Source organism: Mytilus californianus, unplaced genomic scaffold, assembly GCF_021869535.1.
Source record: "Mytilus californianus isolate M0D057914Y unplaced genomic scaffold, xbMytCali1.0.p SCAF_5, whole genome shotgun sequence".
Classification (NCBI taxonomy): Eukaryota; Metazoa; Mollusca; class Bivalvia; order Mytilida; family Mytilidae; genus Mytilus; species Mytilus californianus.
This window is the reverse complement of record NW_026262701.1, coordinates 4,285,523-4,308,151: the sequence shown is the minus strand read 5'-3', so window position 1 is coordinate 4,308,151 and position 22,629 is coordinate 4,285,523. Positions and strand designations below refer to the sequence as shown.

Genomic DNA, 22,629 nt, shown 5'->3' with positions numbered 1-22,629 from the left:
ATGGTATCCCAAAGCAATACATTTATAGCGTATGCTGCCATTTTTATTTTGAAAAGCATTGTGGATTATTTCTTTTAGACGATTTTTCAATTTCACATGAGGAATGGTGCTATACAGGGTTCAAAAATCAAAAGTTTTGGTAGAATTAATTTAAGAGAAAGATCAAGATTTAAAATTATCAAGAAGTTCTTAAGATTTTTTAGAATCCACATATGGTTATTACCACTACGCGAGTAAACAGTTTCACAGTATTTCTGGAGACCCTCTTTCACTGCGGCCAGAATGTTTGTCAATCTAATGGACAATTCCTTTGTAGAACATGCAGATGAGCCGGCAATGTACCTTTGTTTGTACGGAATTTTGTGTATCTTAGGTATCCAATACAATCAAGGTAAGTCCTCAGATTTGCTGTTCAATGTAATGTTCATTGATGCCATGAAGGACTTATGATTCGCCAAAATCTCATCCTTGTCAAATGAAATATGTTTGTATGTGGGATATCCTGAGTGCTAATTTGTTCCTAATTCATTTACAAGACACTCATAGTAGTACGATTTACTTACAAAACAATATTATCTGAAGCTTTGTCCGCAGGAACAACAAAATATTTATCGCGAAGAGATGATAGACATTTCACAGCTTCTTTGTCTCTGAAAACGGACTTTGGTCGATCATTCACACAGTTTTTCAACTTATGAATTCGACGTTTTATCAGAGACCTGCTTGTTTGTCCCATTCTGACAATGTGTCCAGTTCAACTTCTTAACGTTTAGCCCATGCTCTGGCGTAGTCCTCAGTGGAATCCATAATTATTTTGAAGTTATGGTTCCAATTGATGTGTTAGGGTTCTCTAAACTTAGGACCATGAGATATCACCTTTCGGAGATGTTCATGTTGAATTATGTTTAGATCCCCAGTAATAACATGGCCATAGGGGCTGTAAATAAAAGGCGAGTGGGAACAGTCACATGTCGGAGGTTTTTTTTTAGGTATTTTTCTAAATCAAGGTCCTAAAATGCTTGCTTATAGTTAAATACTTTAGGTGCAATGGTTTTGGTGTAATTGTAGGATACAATAGGAACAGACTGATTTTGAAAAAGATATCGGTATTTTTCGGTTTTCTTTGTAAAGCATTTCAGGTCTAAAACACCAGTATTTTTGAAGCGTTCGCCTTTGAAGCTTTCAAGGTCTAGAAATTTTATGGAATGATTATTGCATTCATAAGTGAACTTTAACAGGTTGTGTTGTTTATTTGCATTTTCAAACAGGAAATCAATTTCAGACACTTTTGCTTTTACAACCAGTAGTCCGTCATCTTTCATTCTTTTATGAAAAATAATTTTTTCAGAAGTTGGAGAGTTTTCAAGGATTGAGTTTATGTGATTGTAAATAGCAATGTCACATATTTCAGTGGAAACTGTTGCTCCCATTGATGCTCCAATAATTTGTCGATATGAATTTCCATGAAAGGTAAATTCAGCTTTGTTATTTCAACCAGAAATTTATTGGTAGGTTTTGTTATAGGATATTCAATTTCTTCATTTTTATCAAGTGCTTTTTGTAAAGCTTGTGTGATTTCCTCAAATCTGAGATTGGTATATAGTGATGTTAGATCATATGTATCAAGTAGTACATTATTATCAAATGTACAGTTTTCAATATTTCTGATTAAGTCACCTGTGTCAGAAATGTACGTTTTTTCTGTTTTTACTAATGAAGTAAGAAATATCTTCCTATTCTTTCAAGTGTTCCGTTACTCTGTGATATAATTCGTCTACCAGGGACATTTATAGTTGTTATTTGATTGTTTTCTTTTTCACTGTCCAGTTTGTGAACTTTAGGGAGGAAGTATGCAAAAGGTGTTTTTACATAATTTTGTTCATTTTTAATGTATTCGAAAGATATTTCATCAATACAGTTTTCTTCTATCATTTTGTAAATTACTTCATATACTTTTTTCTGAGTGTTTCTAAGATTGTATTTGTTCATAATGTATGTTATCATTCAATTGTTTTTCACCTTCTTTGAGATAGTCGGAGAGATTTTGAATGACTGTTACATTGTTTTTATCCGCTTTGGGAATGATGACATTTTCATCGTAGGCAGTTCCTATCTTGTAGTGAAAGGTTAAATTCTTTTTTCGGTTATATATCTAGATAATTCCAGAAGATATCCTCTATTGACCATGAAAACTTAGAGGATATCTTCTCTTATTCAGTTCTGTTATATTTTGCACTCCCTCTTCAGCTAATTCGATTTCAGCATGAGGTTTTTGACTGTAAGGGATTTGACCGCATGGTATGGTATAGCCATCGTTTAAGTCCAAGTTTTCATCAGAGTACAGATTTTCTGTGGAAATACAAAAATCCATATTTTCAGCCATGGTTTCTTGCTTTGAGTTGGTTATAACTGTACTAGGGAAATTTTCAATAGTTTCATAGAAATTGATCCAATATCAATCATTAAGGTGCGAATCATATCTCTGGCCTTACATTGATACTGTGCTATGTACGCAATGTTTCGGGTTTTTCGGAACTGTGTTTATTCTTTTTAACTTTTTTTATTTGAGCGTCCCTAATTTGTCTTTTGAAGACGAAACCCGCGTCTGGCGAACAAAAATGCTAATCCTTGTATCTATAATGAGTTTACATATATAGATTATCAATGAACAGGCGGAACTTCATAGTAAGCGACCAACAAAACTAAATAAAAGAATGTTAACGATAATCTAAGGTTTTGTTTTAGTTAAATCATATAGAATTAACCTTACAAACATGCATATGTTTTAGTATACAGGCCACTAATAGATAATTAACTCATCATATATATCAGGATTACAATTTCGTACGCCAGACGTGCGTTTCATTCTTCAACCTACGGATTTAAACCCCGGTAGGAGAAAAATGTCGGGAAATATAGTCATTTAAAATTTGAATTCTAGTACATATATTGTTTTCTTTCCAAACTGTGGTCAATCAGTTCCGTAGTCCACTTATGGCTCAATGGTAAAACAATTCTTCCGTCGAACTAAACTTAAGATCACTATTGCATTTGGCAAATCACTCTTTATACGCTTTTGCTGATCTGTTAATGACTTTGGTTGTTATTCTTTGACATCTTTTATCTGTTTTTCTTAACAAAATCCATGAAGATTATTCTAGAAACACGTGGCATGTATACAAAACCATTATCATACGTTTATGAATTGCACTGGGTTGATATCTCTGTTGGGAAACAAGTCGAACTCGATGGTATCTTCCGCCTTAGAGCCACCATTTAAATGATATAAATTGTCTAAATTTGGAGCTCCCCATGCCGAATTTGATAGTACTAAAACAAAGGTTGCAGTGGACATGGCTGAAGATGGCCTTTAACGGTTTTTTTAGGTATTATGTGAATGCTCCTCTTATCTTAATCTTCTATCATTAGAATTCCACATATCTATATTTGAGTCGTTAAAATGAGGGTTATCTAACACGTGCGTGTCGTAAACTAATAAATCGCAATCAAATGTTTTTTTTCAAACCACAAATATCTTTTTCAGATGACTAAAAGTGATGTTAGCGCATGGAGTATTGATTACAATGTATCTGGTTATACAATACAGAACACATGGATTCATGACTAATTTGGTCTAGGTTGCAGTGTGTTACTTACAAAATTTTGTTAATTTTATCATTATAAAATTTTGTCACTTTTATCATTACTTTATTATATATCTTTTTTTTCTACATTCAATTTGTATTAAACCTTATTTTATAACAATCATACTAATACATTATTAACCAGTTATTTTGTTATTTTATTTAGTTAAAATATCATGTTGTGGTGTATACTTTGTTTTGTAATTACGATGATTATTTTGCTCAGTAATGGGCGCCATGATTGGCACAATAGTATATCTTGTATCTTGTATTGATGTGGTCATTATACTAACCTGACCAGGCAAAATATAAATTTATCTACCAAAATTCTGGATCATTATAGAGAAGGATGCATTGTTCGTGATTCGTTTGAAAGATTCGAACAACAATTCTATTAAAGTTTTTATCATTTCAAAATTATCAAATCTGTTATCGCTTTTATTTGGTATTTTGCGATATTACTAGTTTTCCAAATAACACATTTATTTTGTTATTAGAAGCACTGTATTTATAATTAGAAAACGCATATCATAATCATTTGGATGTTTGTCAAGTTTGATTCTCAATTTTGTACAAAATTCGCATGTTTTCTCAAAAATGTCACGCCAGACTCCTTCCAACATTTTACTGTGAACAAAAAGACGATCGTGCGAAACACTGATGTTTTTTCATTACAAAAGAGAACATCTCCGTTTGAAAGATTTATCTATTGTACTCTTTCTTCTTTGTAAATCATGTTACATGTATGCAGTAGTTTTCATTGAAGTTATTTTGCTTTTCTGTTCGCGAAATTCTTATTTGATTTGTCCCAAATACATCCAATGGTAGTTTTACCCAAAATGTAAATCCCACATAATCTGGCTATTATTTTCATAAAAGTACTGAATATATTTAAGGCACAACTCCTTATTTTCAACTTGATATGAATTGATACCTTGGTCCATCAGATTACCTTGAACGAAATTGTCGATGTGTAAATAACAATTGGGGTTAATGAAGCATTAATTCAGGTTTAAAGTGGTATCAAGTTGCTTTTCATACCTTTTTTTCCACGAAACCTATACTTTTCATACGAAATGATTTTTAAGATTTGCCTCTCGTACACAACAAATTAAATTATTTTAGCCTGTTTCAAAATTCACTGAAAGAAAATTTCAGTTTTTTTCTCCCTTCTAAGTCAGTAACTTTTTTTTTAATTCATTGGTGTAAAAGTAAATTTGTGGAATGAATATGCTTATTTAAATTGTTAAACTTGTGTTTCATCATTTTGTTATGCAATATTTCTAAAATAAAATTGTTCATATCTAAAATTACTGAAGCAGATTTCAGTAACGACTGCGTTTTAAGTTTATATCTGCCAGTTGATAAGCTGATACTATATTCCAGATCTTGTGTTTTCTGTCATATTTTCCTTGATACAAGATTGTTGCTCGCAGGGAAGCTATTGAAGGAACTTGTCAATTTGTGTAATATTGACAAGATGGCGAACAAAAATTGATTGAATGACTGTTGGTGTTTAACCCCACTTTAAGCACTGCTGTCTAAATCGTGGGACAAGTTTCCCTAGTGGAGGAAGATGGAGTGCCATGGGAGAATTACCGACCTTCGACAGGATACCTGACAATAGTAGTCATTAAGTATTGGAGTCGAATGCATCTGCCACATGCGAGGTTCGAACTTAAAACCTCAGCGTTGACTAGCTAGTGATTCATCAGATGAACTACTTAGACCACATGGCCACCGAGGACCTCACAAACATAGTAACAATTACTTTGATTAAGACAGGGATGAACAATACTTTATTACATAAAGAGATGTGGTATGATTGCAAAAGATACAACGAGACAAAACATAAACAAATGGTGTAGATGTTAGCAACTATAGGTTAACAATGAGCAAAACCACTATTGCATAGTTAGCGATAAAAGGCCTCGACATGACAAAATGTAGAAAACAACATACGAAAAACTAATGTTATATACATTAAAAAAAATGGAGAACAACTAAAAAACAAGCTCTTGATTTGTAAACAAAAATCCTTGACAGATGCTTGACAATTGGCAACCATCTGGAAAACTAGTATGTTCATCTTCTTGTTCACTTATTCCTATGTGGCAGACGTCATACGGAAGCTTCTAAGGGAAATTGATATCAGCTAGCATTAAACTTTAATATCAAATTCCGTTATAAAGATAATGTCGTTTCATTCTCAAAGTTAAGGACTGGTGACTATTTTGAACGCATCTATTGCATCTAAATTGAAATAAAGATATCCAAAATACGGTGAAATCCTTAACAATGAGGTTCGGTTGAGTACAATATGACAAAAATTGTTTCAGTTTCCCAAAAGTTTTTTTCTGATGGTACCAACATTTCAGCAGCGCCTGCATATGCAGTATATATCTCTCCATTGATATGATATTCCAAGCCTTGAATTTACTATCATGATTTCTTTTATAAAGATGCTATTGAACCAAGGATTCGAGTGGAGGAGTGGAAGTAATCCCTTTTGAAAGTTTAACGGACTACATTATTAGATCGTTGACAGTTATGGAATATGGATGTCACAGTTGACAATGGATTTATTTCAATTGTCGTAACCACCACTCCATTCTCGTATTGTCCATTTGGAATCTTTTTGTTCAACTAAAACAAAAATTTCAAATGGTAAAGTTTAAGTAATTTTTGAATGTTTTCAGGACTCAATCATGATTTGATTGGTTATTGAAGTATATCTGTGTAACAAATGACGAAAAATAAACCTTCCGGAATATTGATTCCACAAAGTCTTGATATTTATACAAAACGCGTCCGGCGTACAAAGTATAAGCAGGGTGTCTTTGATAAGTTTTTCTCATTCGATAAAGGAAGAATCGAGACGACTTGTCTTCGACTTTGACATTACTGACTACTCCTTAAAACCGATGATTTTTACTAAAATTAGTATCAAGACAGATCCAACTAGTGGATTAGGTATTGCTTACAAATACGGAATCAACTGAGATCAACCAGTATTTTGATGAATTCGAATTGTCCAGTCTTTAGCTTTCTGTGCTGTGTTTTGTAAAATCAGGCGTTTTGGTAGATGTATGTTTAACAGAAGAGGCTTCCCCGGTAATGCTTTTTTTGTGGCTTACTATCTTTTTTAGTTGTTTACCCTGATTTTCATCGTCGTAAAGGATTTATGAGATTTCCGTCGTTACATTTGTTTTGGCCATGATGTTATCCGTTGGTTTCCTAGCACTGATTGCATATAATTTACCTCTTCGTATCTTTCCATCTCAGATTTTCTCCTCCGTCGAAACAGTTTGATAAATATTTGGTATGTAGTTGTACCAATGGAAGTAACAGGTCAAGCGTGAGTTCCATTCTGGTTGACTTATTGTTGCATCAGTTACAACTAGTGCTTCTCCTATATTAGTGTAAACGCATTCAATCGAGGCATTACAGCCGGTAGGTGGCATTATATTGAATGTGTGAATACAACTATGATTGCTTGTTTGCTTTTATAAAGTGCTGTTCTCTTCATTTCATTAAGAAGAAATGAAATGCTATATAAAAAATGAATAAATAAATATAATATGATAGCAATAATTCTTTTTTAAATGTTACAATTTATCAAAGCATAAAGCAACGGCGTTGCGGAAAAACAGTCAATAGTTCAGTTTGGTGGGTAGACCTTGGTGACTTTTTTCCAAATGCGTAACCCATGATTTTAAACTACATCTAGTTAAAGATAGTGTGCAACAACCTTTCTTCTAGATGTTTCTCTACACCTTTTATTAACCAGGATAATAGAGTACAGTCAACTCTTTTGTTTAAATGTTTTATTAAATGAATGAAATTATTTTTGAAAATGGTTTTAAAATAAAAGTGGATTTCTTTACTTATTTTGTATTTTTTTTTTTGTTCGCAGTATATACGCATTATTCTGCTAAATATATTTGTTATCATATCACAATCAATGAATATAGCAGTAAATAAAGAAAATATACCATGAACTCTATTGTTAACGCTGCAGTATAATAAAATGATTTTATCATGACCTTGTGATTTTTTACAAATGCATTTACTTAACCAAACTTAATCATCGTTTAAACTTAATGCAAAAAAGTAATGTATGCATACACTTTGGCTTTGTATCTGAAGTATCCTTTATTGTGCCCCTCTTCTTGCCGACTTGTTTCTTTATTATTATGAGGCTGACTTCATACAGGAACTTCTTTGGAAGAAAGATAAGAAGTTAGCAATATCCTTTAACTTTACGTTCCGCTATATAGATGATGTTCTCTCACTAAATAATACAACATTTGGTGACTATGTTGAACAAATCTATCCCATCGAACTAGAGATAAAGGATGCTACAGATACAGTTAAGTCTGCCTCATACCTTGACTTACATCTGGAAATTGACAATGAGGGTCGGTTCAAACCAAAACTTTACGACAAAAGAGATGATTTCAGCTTCCCAATTGTGAACTTTTCATTTATATGTAGCAACATTCCAGCAGCGCCTGCATACGGAGTATATATCTCCCAATTGATACGATATTCCCGGGCTTGTATTTCCTATCATGATTTCCTTGATAGAGGATTGCTGCTCACAAGGAAGCTATTAAACCAAGAGTTCCAAATGGTGAAGTTGAAATCATCCCTTCGTATATTTTACGGACGCCATCACGAGTTGGTTGACTGTTATGGAATAACCGTTTCACAGATGATATCGGATATGTTCTTTATGTCGTAACTACAATACCCTTCCCTGAGATCACCCACCAGTTTTTGGTGGGGTTCGTGTTGCTTAGTCTTTAGTTTTCTATGTTGTGTCGTCTGTACTATTATTTGTCTGTTTGTCTTTTTATTTTTGGCCATGGCGTTGTCAGTTTGTTTTCGATCTATGAGTTTGACTGTCCCTCTGGTATCTTTCGTCCCTCTTTTATCTCCAGTTCGATGGGATAGATTCGTTCAACATAGTCAGCAAATTTTGATAATGTCAGTTTCAGAGAATTTTTTGTTTGAATCAGAGTGATTCTTTACAAAGTAGGATTTATCCCTCCCCAAGACAAGATACTTGTATCTACGTTCGCCATTCTTTTTAATGAAACAAAGTAATACCAACTCTTTCAATTTGTCTTTTAGTTTGGAATTGGGAGTACTTGTGTAAAGTGTAGAAAAGTCAAATGTTTTAATACTATTGCAAGATGAAAGAGTCTTAGATTGTATGTACTCTAAAAGATCTTTGGATTTTTTTATTATCCACATCTGATTCACGCCACCTCTAGAATAGGCAGTTTCACAATAACTTTGGAGCCCGGCTTTGATTGCTGATAAAATAGATGTTAATAATTAAGAAAGAGGTTTCGTGGGGCACTTGGAAGACCCAGCAATATACCGTTGTTTGTAAGGACATTTATGTAGTTTAGGTATCCAATACATTGATGGAAAATCCAGTTCTTCATCTTTGGTTGAAATTCCAAAGGAACATAGAACAGACCTATGATTATCCAAGATTTCCTTTTTTGTAAATGTCGTGAGGGTATATGTTGAGTTTCCAAGTGAATTGTCAATACCTAATTCATTTACCAAGCAGTTTATGTAATGTTATTTACACACAAAAACGATGTTGTTTGGGGCTTTATCTGCGGGGACAACAACGTACATATTTGTCATGGAGGAAGGACAAGTGTTTTGCAACATTCGGGTCTTTAAAAATTGACGTAGCGTGGGTATTGATGGGTATTTCATTGTAAGTTGAGTATATGCGTTTTTCTCAATAGAATTGAAATATAAACAGATAATTAACTAAAGGTATATATATTTATGTTTTAATGCACTTTGTTTAACCAAACATAAAGTATTTATGTGCTAAAAAGCTCCATCTATTTTTAACATATGTTTACATAATTGAGCACATGCAATTATATACACTTCAACATTAGCCTTTACTTTCTAAATACAATAGAACAAACACCAGTTTGGATACTGAATGGCGCAGTGACCACCTTAAATTTTCTTTAGTTTAATACAACATGCATCTGATCTGGTTAAAAGTCCACCAAACTACAAAAATTAAGTCCATCAAAAACACAAGATAAACTGCCTGGCAGAATCTTTAACAATATCACGTTCTGTAACAAAATAATCTACAAAATAAATACAACAGATTTAAATACTGTACTATATAAAAACTTGAATACAAATATTTTTGTATAAAAAAAAAATAAAATATAAACTTCTACCTATATATATTACGTGCGATTGTGTGGTCACTACCCAGTCCTCGATAACTAAAAACCCGTGCAATTAACTTATATACTGACCGCCAAACCGGTTAACGTCAATAGTTATACAACTTATACAAAATCCCCATTATAAAATTAATGCGCAATCTTTCAAATTCATTCCGCATACCTCACATAAATTCATATATATGTATATTTATCAGAAATAAAGAAGTACCTATTTTGAAGTAGATATACACATAAGATGTTATTATGTTACAATGTGTAACGCATAACAAACTTGAAACAGTTTAGAACCATGAAATAATGTTAATTATAACTATATGTCAAGCACAACTTTAACAATTAGAGATATAACCTTTGTCGGTGTGTATATCGGGTACAGACGGAACGCCAAAGGCAAATGATCTATATAGTACAGCTTTTGACAGGTAATCAAATTTGCGATATATGTATTTTGACATCCTTTATTTCAAGTATACTATGTTGTTCTCTTTGAGATTATTATTACGCCTTGGAAGTTTAAGACTGCACTTGCAAGTAAACTAAGTCGATAAGATATGTTTATAACACTCGAGCTATTAATACTATTTACCTGCTCAAGTAACACAGTTTAAGCCTTAACAATATAATCAATTTGACAGTGATAACAATGACACCTTCGTTACCTGAATCTATTTTATTTATCTCGATAATTCCATTTTTAATATGATTTTTATGTGCGCAATGTTTTCCTTGTATTGTAGCATATATCTTTTTTTGTTGGTTTTTTGTCAATTCCGTAATTTCGTCCAGTCAGAGTAAAGATTGGTTACATCAAGCATGCCGTTACCATAGTTAAGCGTCATTAAGGCCAAATGTAACAAACCAAAACTATTACTGGCTGCATCAGTAAAAATGTTATTTTATTTGTTAAGGAATAAAGGATAAAAAATGACGTTTTATCCATATGAGGTTAATTTAGACAAGGATAAAGTAAGTGATCAATCTTTCTCAATAACTTATGCCAGCACAATTTGTAATATAATGTAAAGGAAACTTTAATGATTTGTTTTAAATAAACAAAAACAAATTTATAGATACTCGTTACATGTATGTGAGGTTTTTCATTCTTTGTACGACGGTGGCACCGATATTTTCAGGAAGTCAACAACTGAGTTATTAAAGTCATTGTCTGTTTCTAGAAATATTGCTCTGACTTGGGGATCGAAGTTAGGGGACCACCATTTTTTTTTTTTTATCCATTGATATTCTAAGTGGGAGTATTTTTTACGGATTGACTTTTCATTTTCAACTGTTGCTCAGCATGTTTATTTTTCCAACGGCTTGGCCGCGCGAAAATTTAATTTAACTTTTGTACACAACTGTTACCTGCATTTTATGTTGCAAAATATTTATTTTCATTTAATTTAACTTCACGTAAAAATGCCAGAGTTTGATTGGTTGATACGAAGGAGATAAATTACTCTATCCCATGGCAAAACAATCTATTACCCTTCACGGAGACCCTTGATCAAGTATGTGCTTTATTAAATACGGATAGTTGTTATGTACCTGACGTCACTGATTACTTCTTTGAATTTTAAATTTAATAAACAGTAATAACAGAACATTCAGTACAATAAATTAAATAACACATAACTGAGAGGGTGAGAGAGCAGATTGTTAACCATTGAAAAGACACCGTCAACCCTGTCTTCGCCTCGGTTGACAATGTTTTTCTGCTCTCAACTCTCGGCTTTGCGTTATCTATATACTGTCTTATGTAGTGTTATTCGTTTTCAGCTCTTACCAGGACAGGAAATTCATTTTCAAAATCATCCCCTCTCTAGAAAATCACGTATCCTTGCAAAGACAAGGCATTGTCATTTCAGGGCTTTTTATAGCTGACTATGCGGTATGGGCTTTGCTCATTGTTGAAGGCCGTACGGTGACCTATAGTTGTTCTGTGTCATATGGTCTCTTGTGGAGAGTTGTCTCATTGGCAATCATACCACATCTTCTTTTTATATGTAATTTGGGATAGAAGTATATTTTAATTCAATGCAAACAAATTTTATTCTGAAATAACTTAAATGGGTGCAATAGCAGGCTAAAACCTATATACATATTCTCCAATACAAAGCAACAAGCAACAAGTAACATGGCAAATATACATATGTACAAAGAAAAATACACTCTAAGGGAAATATCTCAAATTGAAAATATCAATATCAATATCACAAACAATTATCAACAATGGTCATAATATAATAATTATGGCGAAAGTAACGACGATAGCTGAGATGCTAACCATATGAAATTAACATTGTTCGAAAGTCTAATTACCTTGGTTGAGCAATATTTAGGTATAAAAAATTTTTCGTGAAATGAAAATATACAAAGTGAAAAAGAAATACAAATAAACATATCAAATAAATATATATTTGAAGGTTTATCAATAACAGTGAGAATGTGCTGTACTTTCTCTTATCTTTTCAAAATCGGTTGCTTTTTTTTATAAAAGTTTGAACATCAAGTACTTATTTTACATATTGTTTACAATCCATAACTTCACTACCATAAACAATAGTTTACACATCAAAACATTTTGAAGTGCTTGTCTATGAATATCACAAGCTCGGCATAACATAAAAAAATGACTTGAATCTTACATTTAATAACGGCAGTGTGGGAACTGTGATCTGTCAGACAAGTTATGAAGCTGCAAGTGTAAATTCAAGTTGCAGGCTCTATATCTCTTCTGACAGATTATGATGTTCTCTTTCCTATTGCCTATGTTGAAATATCCAGGTGTCTTTTGTAAGTCAGAATTCAATTTCCGTTTCAATATATCAACAGATGGACTCGATTTTGCCGATGAAGGTAACGCATTTCATATCTTATAATTTGTGTAAGCAATATATGCAATCCAAATTCCCTTTGTTCGTCTTGCTTCTCTATTATATTTACAATGTGATTTTTATTCAAGCTAAGACTTGATGGTTTAGTACTATACTGTATGAAAGTAACGTCAAGCTTTCATTGCATTCAATTTAACAATTCCCTCTCTCACTCTCTCTCTCTCTCTCTCTGGCAAGACATGTTCATTCTCCTCTGATAAAGAAAACAACTATAAAAGGAGATCAATGTCCATCATTGCACTACGTCTTTGGAGTAACATCACCTTGACCCTGCAATTGCAATAGGGTTTAAAGGCTTCAAAATGATAACGTCATTATTTGTTTTTTACGATTCCAGATAGCAAGAATGTCTCGTATCAATCCACCTGTAAAGAAAAACAAATATTAACATAGGAATCATCCAATTTTTCAAAATTTCAAAAATAAGCATATATTTGATAAACGTAAAGCGTCCATAAAATAAATAAAGGGCAACGACATGTGTTTCTGGAATAACCTTCATTTTTTGTCATCGTGCTTACTGATTTTGTGTCATGGATGGATTCCCCATATCCTTTGTTTTTTCTATTATACAAAGGTTGCAACTCAGTATTTATTTGATCTTGAACTGTTATGATTTGATAACCGCCTACTGCAGACAAAATGTGCGTAAAGCACATGAAGCATACTGAGTTATAAGCCCGAAATTTTCGACAAGTTTGTTCTAATTTATACCTTTTGGCCTCTGTACCTCAAAAGGTATAAATTATGTCCTTCATAACTTACACTTTTATTTTAATACGATTACAAAATTTATGAAATGAATTTATACAGACAAAATGCATTTTTTTACGGCTGTCACTAGTTAGACAGAAACTGATGCCCCTTCTTGAACCACAGAGGTAATCGCCGTTTTTATGTTGGGATTCGAGATATTCAATTGTATAGAAGCTCTTGTTTAAAGACGGGAGGCGATGTCGAACCAGTAGTATTTCAAACGTAAGATATAAATGTATGTGTGCACAGTAACGTTTTTTGAATTATTCTATCGTGAGCAAAAGAAAAATACTCCATAGTGTAGAATTTTCATTTATCTTTCGAAAATGCAACATTGAAAAAGTGTTCCCATCTGCATTATATTCTTTGTTTTAGTATATAAAACAAAAATTAGATTTGTTACAATGTTGGTCTTTCAATTTTCAAGTTGTCAACAATTAATTGATATTCTTTAAATTCTCCATTTTTTGCTTTTTTATTTTATTTCTTTAGGTAAACTATTTTTGAATGACGTTTTAGGGATGTATACGTATGCACCTGTACACTTTTAAACTGTTAATTAGATGAAATATTGAATGAAAAGTAAATCTTTAAACCATTTTTCAATATCGATGTGAAAATTAGAGAATGAAAAATCATCGATGCATTTTTTATTTTGTCATTTATAAGCATTTTCATGTTCGTGATTTTTTTGGGAAAAAATGAAAAATCAACAATAATGTAACATTATTTATTTTTATCGAGATATTTACAAATTAAAAAAACTGTTGTACTTGTAAGTCTTTTGATTTTTGATTTTAAAGTTTCCATTTATAAAGAAAAACGAAAATGCTATAATGATGAGGAATTGATTTTTGTCACTTTCTGTGAAGAAAAATGGAGAAAAAGCCGAATAAATTTGCATTGCTTTCATTTGCATTTACTATAGAAAAACAATGTACTGTTAAATTTTCCTTTATTTGTTTTTCTTCAATTTTTGTATCAATGTTCGAAAATGCGTTTGATTTACAACAAGAACATGTTTACTTCTTTTCGAATTTTCTAGCAATAAAAGAAAATTCATGTTTTTCCATCATCCAGATAATATTCATATAATAAAAATTTAGTGTTTTTCTACTGTTCTTTTTTTTACGAAAACTTGAAATTAAATTTCAATTTCGACAAACAAAATGGCATATGTTTTGCATAAATATATACGGTCTATATCTGCTACCTTTTCGTAGCTATCTCTGTTTTCTATTGAATTGGTCTCGATAGTTGAACTGTGAACTTCCTCATATTGTGAAGCTGTACTGTAGTCGTGAGAAGGTCTGTCTTCATTCAACTCTTCATACACAGCGTTGGGAATCTCGTACGTGTGCGGCTCATCTCTGTCAGCGGAGAAGGGTTGGTATCTAAAAAAAAGAAGATGCTGTATGATTTCCAATGAGACAACTCTCCACCAGAGACCAAATTTAGCAACTATAGTTCACCACACGGTCTTCAACTATGAGAAAAACCCATACAGGGTAGCCAGCTATAAAAGGCCAAGAAATGACAAATGTAAGATTAGAAAAGAAACGGCCTGATTTATGCATAAAAAAATAAATGAAAAACAATTATGATATAGAGCAACAGACGACAACCACTGAAATACATGCTCCTGACTTGGGACAGGCACAAATAGAATGTGCATCAATGAATTTAATGTGAAAGAGAGTTTTCCTTGATTTAAGACCGTTATAACATAAAATAGCATTCTCAGGCTATATTCTTAATATTTATCTATTTTTGAATATTTCGCACTCACTAGATCATTAATTTTAGCCAACATTTAACTCACCTATATTTAAACATGCACAGCTTAATTATTTCCCCTTATTTGCGAGTCCAAAATTTCTTCATATACTAGGTAAGTGACTGGTTTACATACTTGAAAAAGTTTGAATGAGCTCTACAAGACTCGTAGTGATTTTTACAAATAGATGTTTATCAATCTGACAAAAATGTTACTAACTTTTTGCTTGAAAAATTTCATATGGCCTAGCAGAAAATTCATTTCTTTAATCGCTACTTTCAATTTTAAATTCTGGTATTTCTTGTGGTTAAAAAGTGAATTTATGTATCGTTTCCAACTAAGGTAACATCCAAAAGGGGATTTTAGGCGAACAATAAAATAAAACATAGGTAATAAAAAAAAACCTTGACCAAAAGAAAAACGACGAAAAACTAACCGATAATCAATAAAACAATGCATAGAAAACGTGAGCAACACGTATCCAACAAACATTCAAGCGTTTACTCAGATGTTATATAACGGTAAAACGTTCATGCATGCTATAGTCACGATAAACTCCAACCTCTCCTAAAATCTAGCCGAAACTGTCAGTTGGAATAGTAATAAGAACAGTTCTCCTGACACTTTTACAAACATTTTTCGTATAAGTGGTTCTATCGTATAACAGCTTGGGAAGTTATATCACAGAACAGTTTTTAAAAGTTTTAACCTTGAACATATTCCGGTAGTTCTACCCTAGAAAAGTCTTGTACAGTTCTATCCGAGAGCATATTCGAACAGTTCTACCCTAGAACAGATCCTAACAGTTTTACACGTTTTACTCTAGAACCTTCATGAGATCCAGATAGTTCTATCTTAATAATCTTTTTAGTCCGTCTCTATCTACCTAAAATGTTAATAATTTTATATTTATATTCATATAGTTTATCTCACTAATCATATTTGTGTACGTCATTGTTTTATTTCTGTTTTATGAAGGAAAAAAAGAAGACGTGGTATGAATGCCAATGAGACAACTCTCTTCCAGGGACCATATGACGTAAATATTAACAGCTATAGGTCGCCGTACGGCCTTCAACAATGAGAAAAACCCATACTGCATATCCAGCTTGAAAAGGCCCCGAAATGGTAAATGTAAAACAATTCAAACGCGCAAACTAACTATCTTATTTATGAGCAAAACAAAAAACAAAAAGAAATATGATAAACAGCAGTAAACGACAACCACTGAATCACAGGCTCCTGACTTCAGGCTCCTGACTTGACTTGGGACACGGACATACATAGGCGGGATTTAACATGTTTGGTGGCTCCAAACCCTCCCTTAACCTTGGACAGTAGTGTAATAGAACAACATAAGTACAAATTATAAAAATCGGTTGAAAAGGACTTGACATATCAGATAGATACAAAACACACAAAAAATCACAAACACTCAAAAAACTACAAACACTAAAAAAAAAACAAGTACAGATGTGAGATATTTTCATATCAGTATTCAAAAGACTAACAGGAAGCCAGTTACTTATAAACTGTCTGTCTTTTCCCTCTTTAGGAATGGAAGTTATTACACTTTGATACTGAAATTCGGAAAATTTTCCACCCTCATATCCAAAGTGAAGAGACCGAAAGAGAAAAGAATCGATATCTTTCCAGAAAATATTATAAAAATCTACAGTGTACCCATCAGAACCTGGACTTTTACCATTTTTCATCAATTTTAACCAATCAGCACATTCTTTAAAAGTTAAATTTCCTTCACAAAAGTCACATTGTTCTTCTGTAAGCTTAATGTTATAATTGAAAAATGATGTATTATTGCAATCTAATTTTTTGCTTGAGTACAATTTTTTATAAAAATTTTGTTGTTCTATCAGAATTTTTGATTGCTCTGAAAGATGTTGACCTTTTTCATTTATTAGTTCTGTTATAGTTTTCTTAATGAATTTTTTATTTTCTAATTTACGAAATAATTTGAACACTTTTCACCATTCTCATGCCAGTTAGCACGGGATCTAAAATAAAGATTTTTGAACTTCATCATTTGGAGAATGATTCATAATACATTCTAAATTTACTTGTTTATATTTAGTGAAATAAGCTTCCTTTTGTTTTTTTTATAAATTTCTGATATGATTTTGTAGAGTTATGGAACATTATTTGTTAAAAAATCGTATCAAACTCTCTATTTTTCACACATTGGACGGTTATAGATTTTTGTTCGTTCAAAAATCTAGGCCACAACCTTAGTAAAACTTAAGGTAGCTTAAGTAGTGCCAAAATTGTTTTGTTTTGTGTCAATGGGTACCACTGTGTGTGCATGTCTTTTTTATTGGGGGGAGGGGGGATCTATTTGAGCAGTGCTCACAGTATTTCTAGTTGATCATACAAGCATAAAGAAGAGCTAAAAGCTAAATTGTTTATATAATTTTCATATACGATGATCTAGGATTGTGTTTTTACTTTTCATGATTAAGTATTTTGTATGTTCAGTCTTTAGATTGTTATTTTTTTTTGTCTTATGAACAATTAAAATTGTTGACATTAGCACGTGCCAAAATTTACCAATACTACTTAAGCAAATTTATATAAAAAAAATAATATCTTCTCTGTGTAATCAAAATATTTTACTGGGATAAACACCTTAAAAGTTTTTCTAACGAGAATGCATAACAATATTTTTATTATACTATATTTCGTTACTGCTTTGGCATGATTATCTTTAAATAAAACATTCTTTACTAAAAATAAATTATATGCGTGAAGAAATTAAGTATTATACATACATCAAAGAATGTTATTATTTTTACTAGTTATCTTTTGTATCTAACATTTGACTGACAACGACAGTCAATTTAACAGCCCCTAGTTGTTCTTAATCACGATAAAAGAGCTACTATAAAAAAACGAGCTTATAACTGTTCTTTCACAGAATAGATTCTTACAGTTCTATAACCTAGTTTGAATTATCTGGACAGATTCTTTACATTACTATTTGATCGATAACATATTTGATACTCAAGTTTTCACAAATGATTGTACTCACTGGTTAGCCTGCTGAGTGTCTACTAGTTGATAAACAGGGTTTGTGGTATTTTCTATCGAAATAGAACTCCCTGCAATGAGAACAATCCAGTACATGAAAAGTCATTAATTATTCTATCGGAAGTTACAAGTTATTCTAAAACGATTTGTAAAATATTTTTGAAATGCTCTGATTAATAATTATTTACATGAATATTTTGACGAAACACATTAAGTCTTAGGCGGTCATTCTGATCTTTACATCATCTGAACAGTCTGAAACTTAGAAAGTTAAAATCTTTTGTAACGAGTTTCTTATAATTATAATGTTTAGGAAATTATTGAACCAATGCATGCATATATACTATGAACGTTTTTTTTATATTCATTACGAATCTATAACGTATTATCGACAAATTATATTTCATTCAGTGATTGATAATCGCAAGCTAATTAACTTTCGAGATTATTCCAGACTCGTGACAATGATAAACCATCAACACAAAATCATGGAGCACGCGACAAATAAGTGCATTGATAGATATATGCTAATTTTGTTTAATTTTCCATGCGTTCCCTTTTGTTAATTAAGAGAGGCGAAAGATACCAAAGAGATATTCAAACATAAGTTAAAAATAAAATGACAACGCCATGACAAAAAAAAAAAGAAAAAGAAAAACAACAGTATACAAAACACAACATAGAAACTGAAGACTAAGCAACACGAACCCCAGCACAACCGGGGGTGATCTCAGGTGCTCCTGACGGATAAGCAGATCCTGTTCCACATATGGCATCTATCGTGTTACTCTTGTAGGTACAAACCCGGTGATAAGTCTTATTCGGTAGGTCATATTCGGGGAAAAGAATGACGGGATTGTGGTTACGACGATTGGCACATATATGTCGCCATCTGTGAGTTAGAAGGTTCTATGTGAATTCTGCTTCATATGAGTACAAAAACAAGTCTACCAGGAGTGTGATTTGACTTTTGGATCTTAATGTAATATTTGAACAGTGTAATGTAGTTTGAAGATGGTATGCTGAACGGGCATCAATTACTGCGACCATCAACTCTAGTTGTGATAAAGTTTTTTTAAGGTGCTCGTGTAAACACACAACTGCTCAATAAGCTTTCATACTTGTGTCCACAAATCCATGCATTACTTTCTGATTCTTCGGTACTCTCATCGTGTTTAAGAAAAGAAATTGTTGTAGCAATTTCTGTCTTGCGCTAAAATAGATAACAAACCATCTAACCATCTAACGGTTTAGTAAGATTTCTTTTCTTCATATTTGTGCATTTTATCCGTCTATTATTGTAACCGTTTTCGATGTATAACAAATAATATCGTCGTATATCTCTTGTATCTATTTAACTGGTTGGGAGGTTTTATAATGATTGACTGATATTTGTTACGATGACATTCGTATTCAATACTTTGTTCACTTAAAGTAAATATTACTTATTATCTCACAGTTTGGAAACAAAAACTATCGTTCATTCAAAATATTTCCTCGTTTGAAATGAAAGCTATTGCACATACATGACCTTCCTGTAAAATTTAAATGTTAATGATTTAAAGTCTAATATGGGTTATAACTCAAATACAGATTTACTCGATATCAAATATTGTTTCAATTAGTTGCAAATCGATACCTGAACGCTTTCGGAAAAACAATAACCCCAAACCAACAGCACATAATATAACTACAACAACTGCTATTATCCAGATTATGTGGAAGGTTTGCTGCATTTCTTTTTCTGAAATAAACAATCTAATTATATATTATAAGCAGAAGATGTTGATAGGTGTGTATCTAATTTAATATGTTAAGTGAAAATGAAAGAGGTGAAAGATACCAAAGTGACATTCAAACTCACTAATCGAAAATAAAATGACAGTGGCATGGCAGAAAATGAAAACGATCAAAGACAAACAACAGTATGCAAAACACAACATAAAAAAACAAAAGACTAAGCAACACGAACCCTATAAAAAAAAACCGGGAGGGATTCTCCAGCGGGGTACGCAGATCCTGCTCTACATGTGGCATGTCTTCACAAGGTTGTTACGACTGAGAGAAACAAATCAAACCCGATGGCATATGATGATTTAAATTTTAAAAATGTTTCAATATTATTTAAATCTTTAATTCTATGATTGTTATATAACAAAAGCTCTGTACTTTACTAGTAATAAGCTACCAATCAAAAGTTCACAGAAAAAAAACTTGTCATATTGCCTTGCAAAAATGTCACCATTGTTGGCATTGGTGGCATCCTGGACCACTTAAGCAATCAAAGAAATTTTCAAAGAATGAGACGGTAGATAATGCAACAGTACTTTAACGATGTTCAAAAATAGAGGCGACAGATACCAAAGAGACATTCAAACTCAGAAGTCGAAAATAATCTGACAACGCCATGGCAAAAGAATAAAGACAAAAAGAAAAAACAGTACACAATTCACAACATAGAAAACTAAAGACTGAGCAACACACACCCAACATAAAATCGGGGGTGATCTCTGGTGCTCCGGAAGGGTAAGCAGAGCCTGCTCAACATGTGGCACCATCACAAAAATCCATTAAGAAAAAAGGGGTAAGATACCAAAGGGACTTCAACCTATTACCTCAAATACTTTTATTTTCATTATGCATACAATAATGTAACAGGAAAACGCGAACAGAAAAAAAAAAAGTATCACATATGTACCCATTTTGAAACATAAAATTAAGTCTTAACTACACTTCAATAACAACTAACAAAATGAATGCATTTAGCCATGCAGACTGACTGAGTCGGCGTTTAATATATATTTTATATATCAATACATATATAAAGTACATGCGAATATGTTTATAGAATAAATAAACATATGAACAATGACAACCATGAAGCACAAAATGCCCTTATCTCTATAAGTTCATGTAAATATCTGTCTTTAGCGTAATTTCGATGCCTTGGAAAAACCACAACAACTTTACTAAAGAAAATTGATATGGAAACCTGTGTTACGGAGCATGTGCAAGGCACGTCTCGGGACATTGATGCCGAATCTCATAAAAAAACAAATATCAAAAATGTTTCACTTGCCCACTACAATAAGGGAACTAATTGAAGAAAACTCCACCGTGCAAAAATATAGATAAATTTGATTTGATTTACCTTCTGACTCAAGATATCTATAACAAGATATGCCATACTTATTTTTCACACATATCTTAATATTGTACAGATGATGCTCTTTTGCATTTCCTAAGACAAGATAACTCTGAAATCCGTCTACTGATACATTTTTACCACGAACTAGAAAATGAAGAGTTGTCGGTTTCGTTGTCTGTACTTGCTTTGTTGAATTAACCAGTCGTATCCACTGTCTGTACCATGTTATTATATTTGATTCTTCACTTGAATAGAAAGTCAAGGAGAACACGACATCATTTCTGAGGTATACAACCTCATTTTGTAAGAGTTCTGGGCGACCTGAAAATACAGGTTAAAATGAAAGTTAAAACAACATGATAAAGGTATAAAACGGTATTAATTATTAAACTAGAGACTTAAATATCTCGTATCTCATTTCTAATATCAATTATTAAATGTTACTATGTCGAAACGATTTACATTGGAATTATCTCACAGAATACGTGTAATGTAACAAAAGTCTTTGTTGGATCTGGTTTGTATTCCAGATTAAAAGGTTACATATTTAAAACTTGTCTTTAGACATCGAATTTCTCCAATGGAAAAAGTACATGGTACACAATTAAAACGAAATGCATATGTAGCAAAATAGGTATTAAAAGCCAACAAACTGTCTAATATTTATACATTTCAAAACTTATGAATCTTGATAAAGGAGATGATGCGTAAATGAAAATGCAACCCAAAACATGAAAAGCAAACGAATGCATTGACCATACCTTGTTTATCATCAAAATATTTAATTGTAATGGAAAAGAAAGAAAAAAAAGTAAGGTGGTGTGTTTGTTGCTTACATTGGTTGCTTCTACTTTAAAGAAAATTTCATTGATTTTTCATTTAATTTTATAATTATAATTTAGGATAGTATGTAAACAACACAATGTCTCTTTCGGATCATTACGGTTTTCTTTTAAACCTATAAGCATCATATCTTCTTATTTATATATCTGAGCCAGTCAAAATTTTTCATGTCTAAATCCTTTCTGATGACTGATTCAAGGCAAATCTCGTACATTTCATAATAACATGCACATATGCTTCCGTTGGTCTTTTATTGATATTTGTATAATTG

At 32.2% G+C, this 22,629-nt stretch overlaps 1 protein-coding gene and 1 long non-coding RNA gene across 4 annotated transcripts in view; one reads left to right on the top strand and one right to left on the bottom strand.

Moving 5' to 3' along the window:
• LOC127700345 (uncharacterized) overlaps nucleotides 1-4,954 on the top strand; it is an 81,874-nt gene extending 76,920 nt beyond the window's left edge. For all 3 annotated transcript variants that reach the window (XM_052203765.1, XM_052203766.1, XM_052203767.1), the window contains one exon: nucleotides 3,545-4,954. In XM_052203765.1, coding sequence (XP_052059725.1) covers nucleotides 3,545-3,548 — 4 coding nt within the window. In that variant the 3' untranslated portion in view covers nucleotides 3,549-4,954. The remainder of the gene's footprint in view (nucleotides 1-3,544) is intronic.
• A 6,765-nt stretch (nucleotides 4,955-11,719) lies between these two features.
• Nucleotides 11,720-21,833, bottom strand: LOC127701042 (uncharacterized). The gene is made up of 5 exons (XR_007981807.1): nucleotides 21,519-21,833; nucleotides 20,007-20,111; nucleotides 18,369-18,438; nucleotides 14,759-14,939; nucleotides 11,720-13,154 (listed from the first exon to the last, which is right to left on the bottom strand). It is a non-coding gene; the product is annotated as an uncharacterized LOC127701042 (long non-coding RNA).
• Between the last annotated feature and the right edge of the window lie 796 nt (nucleotides 21,834-22,629).